This window comes from Penaeus japonicus, unplaced genomic scaffold (assembly GCF_977035675.1).
Source record: "Penaeus japonicus unplaced genomic scaffold, GWHDUDI00000001_assembly GWHDUDI00000003, whole genome shotgun sequence".
Taxonomy (NCBI): Eukaryota; Metazoa; Arthropoda; class Malacostraca; order Decapoda; family Penaeidae; genus Penaeus; species Penaeus japonicus.
Window position 1 is genome coordinate 17194110 of NW_028234405.1, and position 10000 is coordinate 17204109.

General features: G+C 33.0%; 1 protein-coding gene across 1 annotated transcript in view; it reads right to left on the reverse strand.

The window, feature by feature from the left end:
• LOC122247802 (uncharacterized) overlaps window positions 1-10000 on the reverse strand; it is a 100891-nt gene that overhangs the window by 1734 nt on the left and 89157 nt on the right. The window contains exons 3-5 of the mRNA XM_043007409.2: window positions 1225-1332; window positions 877-1014; window positions 603-682 (exon numbers count right to left, since the gene is read on the reverse strand). Of these exons, the coding sequence (XP_042863343.1) occupies window positions 603-682; window positions 877-1014; window positions 1225-1332 (326 nt within the window). The remainder of the gene's footprint in view (window positions 1-602; window positions 683-876; window positions 1015-1224; window positions 1333-10000) is intronic.

Here is a 10000-nt window from a genome sequence, read left to right on the forward strand (position 1 = left end):
ACACATCCGATTTCATGGCATTATTCTTGTTTCCTCTCGCGAGCTAAATGGAAATTCGAAATGTTCCATATGGCGTTATCACATCGATATTATTTTTTAATGTGTGTCGTCTCATTTTCATTGTATACATATGATATAATGTACCTGCAAAGAAGATGATCAAAGACTTATTAAATAATCTTATTAATCCAATATCATATACAGTGTAGTATTATCTATTCATATAGATGCAAGAAAGCTGAATGCCTTATCAGGAAGGAAAGTAGTTGAATGTGAAGAATGAACAAAAGAATTGCATTAAAAGAATCACAAGTTAATTAAAACCATGAATAAGCTGAAAATCCTTCCTTATAGTTGAGTGAACTCGAATATACCTGGAGCACTCTTGTCATTTCAAAGAGAAGTTGCAGTCCATTTACCATCAATGATATGTTGTGTGAGTGAAGCAAATAGCGTAGGCGTACTCAGTTACATAAAAAGCCACTGTAAATTGAGCGGATGTTTACCCTAGTCTGCAGAGCTTAATTGCCAAAATATTAACTTCGCATGATTAATTGGCTTCAGTAAACTTCTCTAAGGAAGGTGAAAAGCCTTGCCCTCACCTGAGAATCCAGCACCCCACAGTCTTTCTTAGTCTTCCTCTTGAAGTGCATGATTGAGAGGCAGAAGAGGCCAAACGTTGCTGCGAGAAAGGAATATAATTAGCTCTATGCAAACATAAAACCCACCAGTAGCTGAACTATTATCTATACGGTATAGGATATTTGATATGTAACTCTACGGATAGCACCTCTCATTTACAAGCTAAACGTTCTTTACACCTGCGCACTTAGCCAGGGTGTTAAAAGATAATTAAGCTAAACTAATACCCCTTACCTGCAAGGATGTACATGACACCTGTTATGAGAACAGCTGATATCTGCCTCTTGATGATACCAAAAGTGCCCACCACTGCTGAAGCGCCCAGAAGTATGCAGCACACCAGCGCACACGAAATACTCAGGTTTTGCATCCCTAAAAAGATATTGACATGTTGAATAGGGATTCTTGATTACTAAATTGATTTGATTCCATCAATCACAGTATCCTCACCCATGTCAAGGTTTTAAGAATGAACACTATCAAAGTGATAAATGATGGCGAAAAGACAAGTTTAATGGCAATGTACGAGCTATCGCTAATTGCACAGTATATAAGCTTTTGATAATTATGCTGTATACTTACTTTGAATCCAATCATTTTTCTCTCCGTTAACGGCGAAGTGTGGAGAGAGGTAATTAAGACAGCCAGTGAGTGGGAAGCCACGATCCTGCAACTCAGTCTGTTCTTGCACTGTGGGTAAAAAAATACAACGGAGTTAATCTAGTGCCGACATTCAAAGTGTGTGCGTGTATGTATGTGTGTGTGAGTGGTGTGTATGTGTGTGTGTGTGTGTGTGTGTGTGTGTGTGTGTGTGTGTGTGTGTGTGTGTGTGTGTGTGTGTGTGTGTGTGTGTGTGTGTGTGTGTGTGCGTGTGTGTGTGTTTGTGTGTGACTTTAAAAATAGCTCATAATGAGGATAAATACTAACACCGTGAAAAGACATAAAATAGCCTAATCAATATATCTAAAGGAAAAGTAAGATAAAACAAAACTAATCGTACATGCAAAATAACCTTGAACCTTTCACGAGATTAAACAAAACCTTCGATATACGAAACCAAATGATAACACAGGCAGTAAAAAGTATAGGAAAGTCGTCAGTATCGAGGTCAGGAGGTCAGTTTGTCTGGCATGGTTGTCTAGGTCACACAAGGTCATTCAAACCCAAGAGCCTTCCGCAAAAAAATACGCGTTACAGTTGGATTTTTATTCCAAAGCCATTTTTATTGTGTGGTGTTTCATGCTCCTACGTTTGGTGTTGTCACGAACATATTGCGAATGACAACAGGGACGATGATGATATCCATGAGAATGCCAACAATGATAATGACAATAATAGCAGTAACAATTATGGCAACAGCAGTAATAAAGGTGGTAATGATGATGATAATGACAAGGGTAGATAAGTTACCATTATAGGTAGTGATAATAATGTTGATGATATGAATATTGGTAATAAGGAAGATGATAATAACAGTAATGATAATAATGGTGATTATAATGATACTGATAATAATAAGATTGACAAGGAGAATAATGATAATAAGATGATAATAACAATAATAATTATGATAATAGATATGATAATAATGATAATATTAATAATAGTAATGATGGTAATAATAACAAAAATGATAATAAGATAAGAATAATGATTATAACAAAACGATAATGATTATGAAAATAATGATAATAATAATAACCATAACAGTGATATCAGCAATGATGATTATAGTAACGATAATGATAATGATGATAATGATAATGTTGATAATGAGAATTATGATAACAATGATATGGATAAGGATAATAATGATAATAATAATTATGATAATGATAATAGTAGTAGTATAAGTGATAACTGATGATGATAATAATGATCCTAATAATGATAACAATGATAATAACAGTGATAATGATAATGATGATTATGATATGAAGAAAGATAATGATAATGATAATGATAACGATATTATTATTAACTATAATGATGATAATAATGATAATGATAATAACAATAGTAATAATAATAATAATAATAATAATAATAATAATGATAATAATAATAATAATAATGAGAATGATAATAATAATAATAATAATAATAATAATAATGATCATAATAATGATAATAATAATAGTAATAATGATAATAATAAGGATAAGAATTATAATAATATTTATGATGATAGTAACAATAATGGTAATGATGATAACGATAATAATGATGATAATAATGATGATAACAAATATAATAATAACAATAATAAAGACAATAACAATGATAGAAATAATAATGACATTGATAACAATGATAAAGACAATAATGATAAAAAAATAATAAAATACCTTGATTATCATTGTCGATTATAGTGATAATTCTAATGCTAATGATAATGATGACAAGAATAGCAATGATAATGATGATAAAAATAGTAATAATAATATTAATAGTAGTGATAGTAATAATGATAATAACAACAATTATTACAAGAACATTGATGATGATGAAATTAATGATGATCATGATAATGATGATAGTGATAATAATGATAAAGATAAGGATAATAATAATGATGATAATCAGAATGATAAAGATGATGATGATAATAGTAATGATAATAGTAATGATAATTGTAATGATAATAGTAATGATAATAGTAATGATAATAGTAATGATAATAGTAATGATAATAGTAATGATAATAGTAATAATTATAATAATGATAATGATGATATTGATAATGAGAATAATAGTAGTAGTAATAATGATAATAATGATAATAACAATAATAATAATAATGATAAATAATGATAATAATGATGGTGACAATAATGATGATAATAATATTAATAGCAATAAGAAATATGATAAAAGAATAATAATAACAGTAATAGTAATTACCATGATAATGATAGTAGTATCTTGATTATGATAATCATAATAACAACAACAATAATACTAATAAGGATAATACCAACAATAATGATAATAATAATAATAATGGAAAAAAACACTATAAATAACAATAGTGATAGTAATAGTAATACTGCTAATGCTAATAATAATAAAGATGATAACTGGGATAATAATAGTAATGATAACGTAATAACAACAATAACAACAACAAAAACATTGATAGTAATAATAATGATGATAATAGTAATACTTGTGATAGCAGCATTAACAATAAGCATGATGATTATGATAACGATAATAGCAAGCATGAAAAAAGGATAATAATAGTAATGATAATAATAATAATAATAATAATAATAATAATAATAATGATAATGATAACAATGATAATGATAATGTTAATGATGACGATGATGATGATGATGATTATATTAATGATAATGATAATAATAATAATAATGATAATAATAATAATAATAATAGTAATAATAATAATAATAATAATGATAATAACAACAACACTAATAGTAATAGTAATAATAATAATAATAATAATAATAATAATAATAATGATAGTAATAGTAATGATGATAGTAATAATGATAATGGAAATAATGATAATGATGATAATAATGATAAAATGATAGTGATAATGATAATAATATCAATAATGATTATAACAATAAGGATAATAATGATAATGATAGCAATAATGATAATGATAATGATAATAATGATAATAACAATGATACCAATGCTGGTAGTAATAATATTGATAATGATAGTACTACTACAACTACTACTACTTGTAATATTGATGATGATAATAATAATAATGATAACAATGATAATGGTAATTATATCGATAATCATAATTCGTAATGATAATGATGACAAATTAATTGGAATAAAGCTAGCAACAATAACAATGATAATAATAGTAATATTTATGATAATGATTATAACACTAATATAAATATTAATTATAATGATAATAATAATGAGGAGGATAATAATGACAGTAATGATAGCAATGATAATGATACTAATAAATATGATGATAACCAGGTAATAGTGATGGTAATAATGTTTGCATTAATAACAATAAGAACAATACAAAATTATATCAGCAAGGAAAATACTAGTAAAGATAATAACGAAAGCGAAATTGGCTGGAGCAGCAAAAGCGCAAACAAGAATTATAATAAGGATACTAACGAGGATGATAATAACATCATTAATAACAATGATAGTAATAATGATAATTGTAATAATGATAGTAATAATAATAATAATAATAATAATAATAATAATAATAATAATGATAATAATAATAATAATAATAATAAAAATAATAACGATAATAAAAATAACGATTATAATGATTTGTAGGTAATAACGATTATAATAATAATGACAATAAGGATAACAATACCAATCATAATAATGATAACAAAAACAACAAAAATATCGAAGCACATAGCAGAGAACCACCTCAGATCTCCCCATGAGATACGTCGTTTTTCTCAACATTTCCCAAAGTTTACGACCTCGTAAAGTACAGTAAAACGAACACAATACACGTCACTGGACAACAGGAGACTAATTTCCTCTATGGTAATTAAAAAGTCCGAAGAGAGTAAAAGCCATCTGACAAAAATCGATGCCGAACAAAGGATGGTCACAATAAAGTAGAAGTGTAGGGAAAGAGAGAGAGAGAGACAGTGAGAGAGAGAGAGAGAGAGAGAGAGAGAGAGAGAGAGAGAGAGAGAGAGAGAGAGAGAGAGAGAGAGAGAGAGAGAGAGAGAGAGAGAGAGAGAGAGAGAAGAGAGAGAAGGGAGAGAGAGAGAGAGAGAGAGAGAGAGAGAGAGAAGAGAGAGAGAGAGAGAGAGAGAGAGAGAGAGAAGAGAGAGAGAGAGAGAGAGAGAGAGAGAGAGAGAGAGAGAGAGAGAAGAGAGAGGGAGAGAAATCACAGGCACGATAAACCCAGCTATTTATACCTGCTGCGAGCGAACCGTTACGCAACATTTTGATGGACATTTTTCCTTTTCATAATCTAGTCACTTTGAAAGGTTCAGATTTATATATTCTGGCGAAGTATGATTTTGGTGCTTTGCTAATAATTCAATAAGCAATATAGATAGATGTATCTCATCAATAGCTATCTCGTGAGAAAAGATCTGAAAGAGGTTCGTGATACATGCTATTTTCTCAATCTCGTGCAAGAGGACACACAAAGGCTAAAGACACACCTATAGAAGAACAACGTTGTTCTAACATAACTATACACGTAGACAAACACACGCACGTACGCACAACAATCACGATATCGCGAGTTTCCAAAGCCTTAATTACATAATTGCCGTTCAGGGCCAAGTTGGCTCCTGTCACGCCATTGAAAGGGGAGATCCAGTTCCTCATTTAGATCTTGTTACGTCACGCATATGCGCAAATACACCCACACACACGCGAACGTAGACATATAGAGCAGAAGAAAAATCTACAAAGTAAGAATAAACATTCTCGCACACTAAAACAGTCAAACACACACACACACACACACACACACACACACACACACACACACACACACACACACACACACACACACACACACACACACACACACATACACACACACACACACATACACACACACACTCACACACACACATAGCACGCATAAATGCAACTAAGCACACTTAATGTACGCCATCGCCGGTGCATTTACCATGGCTGCCTGATGTCACCATAATGGCACCCGAGGCAGTAACAAGAACCCATAAGCACAACAGCTTCGTCAGATTTTGTAATGTGAATAGATAATTTACCTCTCCCTTTTCGTCCCATTTTCTTCAAGTTCCCGTAATATTTTCTTCAACTTCCCGTCACATTTTCTTCAACTTTCATTTCATATTCTCTTCAACTTCCCGTCACATTTTCTTTGAAGTTAATGTTACATCAACAGTCAAAGACGCCACTTTCATTCAGTTTAAGCCATTACCTTTTTCTAACCAAAGGGATATCGCGTCACCAAATTTGGCTACGTCACTAACAAAATTAATCGCTTCGGCGGCTGGGTGAAATGGAGAGGCTCTTAAGTGCCTTTGGTGCAGATTCCAATCCAGATTTTGATCCTCTGCTGAGCTATTCGATTCCAACTGAGAGACTGCATAAGGTGCATGTCTACCTACCCCTCTCCTCCTTCCCTCTCTCCTTCTGTTTTCTTCTTTTTTTCAGTGAAATGCGTTGCTACTGTTCATTCAATTTACTTCGGGGGGAAAGGGTAGGGTAGGAATACACCATAGGATGGCGTCTGTTCAAAATGAATGCACATAACTAAAGGGGAACTTGTTCACGAATGTACATAATACGTGTCTGTATTCTATTTGAGAGTATGAGTTTGACTAAGATATGGGTCTCTAAGAAACCGTTGTGATAGGTGATGTAAAAGGCATATTCAAATTTCTGTTTGTATGTACGCATTTTTTGTAGCCTTTCAATATAAATACTGTAATACTTCATTACCTCTATACCTACACTCTATTAACATTACTCAAAGATAAAATACGCGCGGCATCTTTAGACAAGACCAAACAAATCCAAAGAGTAAAACAAAACAATAACGACTATAAACCAAGACAAAAGAAAGTGTAACAGCGTGTTAATCCCCCCTCCCCCACATCCCCCCCTTCCCCCTTCCTCGTTTAGCAGACCTCGCTCATCAGCTGGAAAGTTTCGTCACGACTTAACTTTGGGTATTACTTCATAACTTGAATAAAAAAAAGAACGAATGTTAAAGTCTTTATTGAATTAGTCCATTCATTACTTTAGCATTACTTTTCGCTTAGTTCAGCTTTCTCCATTACTGTGATGAGTGTTATTAATACCGTCGTTTCGGTTATCTGGGTTTTTGTCTCTAGTTTTATTTATCTATCTGTCTATTTATCTATTTATTATTTTGTTGTAATTCGTGATGTCATCCCAACTATTGATTACTAGAATTATCATTGCTGAAGATATGATTTTTTTTCTGTAGTGTATCTTGCATATATGTATCTCCTACTTCTCTTCCCTTTCCTTTTTATTTTTTCCCCTTTTCCTTTTCTTCTCATTCTCCTTCCCTTTCTTTTCTTTCTTATCTTGCTTTTCTCCCCCTTCTTCTTCTCATTTTCTTCTTCACATCTGCCCTTTCTTCCTCCTCCTCTCTTTCTCCTCCATCATCATCTTCATCTTCTTTCTTCTCTTAAATCTTCTCTGTATCTTAAAACTTTCCCCCGCATAAAAATCTCCCGTTTCTCTTATTGGCCTTATTCGCTCCAGGGAACGATGTCGTAACCCTTTCCTCTCCGTGGCCATAAGACCGGAACCGAAGATGAGTTTTTAACATTATACTCAGATGAAGATGCTATGGCTTGTCGTTTATTAGAAAGTCCAGAGTCTAATGTCGTCGAGGAATATGCTCTCTAATTTGAAAGTTAGTGAAGTTCTTTTTTATTGCTAGTTTAAGCATTACCAAAACGAGAATTTACACGAATTGCTTGTATGTTTAAAAAAATCATCGTCTTTGCTTTTATTTTCACCTTTAAGTCTTCTATTTTCCTCCATCAACTTTTCGCCTTTTGATCCTTTCTTTCTCCCATTATTATGCCTCCACCCACTCCTTTCCTCCATCTTTCTCTTCCTCTTGCTTCCTCTTCCTCCAACTGCATCCCCGTTTCCTCTTAGGAGTCAAAATACACAAAAATACCCGACAAGCTCCGCCCCTTTCTCCCCAAGCTCCGCCCCCACGTCACCCTCTCTTGCCTTCCCAGTCCGAATTGTTTGGATGAAAACCCGCGCCTGGATTCCGTTTGCTTATGCTTGACTGAAGTCGTTTAGTGAAGCTTTTGCTGAATATTGCAAAGGACTGCTGTTTGTCTGAACGATTCTGTGATATTTTTTTTTCTGGGGGAACATTTTCGCGGGAATGGAAAAATGTGGAGAGAAATGGAGGGAAAAAAAAATATACGGGAAGCTGCTACGAAAACGTATGCATTTCCGCTATAAAGTGCCCTTCCAAGCTTTCACAATTTGACATCCATTTCTTCTTTTTATTTCTGCAATCTAAATCTACTCCATAAAGTGACCTAACAAATGGAGTTGTCTTTGAGTGGGCGGGGACTTAAAAAAACAATTAAGGTAAATAATAGTAAACTTCTCCACCTTTTCCTAGATGTCTTTCCGGCGAAGATTTTTTTCCTTCAGTGAAAAGGGAAAATGACTTCTATTACATCTACACGGACAACACACATTCCAATGATTTAAGGGAGCGAGATACTAACTAGAGTACGAAGCGCAATCATCAACAAATATCTGGCAGATGTTTTCAAGTCTAATGCAATAAGTGAGGGAGGGGAAGGGGGAGGAGAGGGAGTAAGGGAGGGTGGGATATATATATATATATATATATATATATATATATATATATATATATATATATATATATATATATATATATATATATATATATATATATATATATAGAGAGAGAGAGAGAGAGAGAGAGAAGAAGAGAGAGAGAGAGAGAGAGAGAGAGAGAGAGAGAGAGAGAGAGAAAGAGAGAGAGAGAGAGAGAGAGAGAGAAAGAGAAAAAGAGAGACATAGAGAGAGAAAGAGGCAGATACAGTCAGAGAGAAATGGAGAGAGATAGATAAATAGATAAACAGAGAGAGAGGGAGAGAGAAAGAGAGAAACAAAGAGGTGGAAAATTAGAAAGAGAAACCTAGACAGTCAGACAAACAAATGAACAGATATACATTATAAAAGATGAACAAAGAGAGCTAAATGAATAACATATAAAGAGAGGAACGGAAGGCGCAAGAGAAGTCATGCACGTGACTGATGCTGCACTGCATGACCTTCGACCTATTGCTAGTCTTGATATGAATACATCTCTTCCGTGAATAATGATTATCTATATCAGACATGCATAATCAGATCCCGTGCAGAGCTATCTAATCTAAATAATGATTTTCGAATCCACTTGCACAGATAGCTCTATGGAATAGAGAGATGTATATTGCATTCAGCTATGAGTTGATATGAAAAGGTGATAAATGAGGAAAGGGATGAATAAATAGCTAAAGGTGCAAGAGAGAAAGAGAGAGAGAGCGAGAGCGAGAGGGCGAGAGAGCGAGAGAGAGAGAGAGAGAGAGAGAGAGAGAGAGAGAGAGAGAGAGAGAGAGAGAGAGAGAGAGAGAGAGAGAGAGAGAGAGAGAGAGAGAGAGAGAGAGAGAGAGAGAGAAAGACATAGATAGAAAGAGAGAGAGTGTGTGTGTGTGTGTGATTAGATGGGATTGAAATGAAGAGACAGAATAAGAAAAGGGATGGAAAAGCAAAGGGAAAAAAAGAAGAAAAAAAGAGACAGAAATGAATAACAATAAAACACAATATAAAC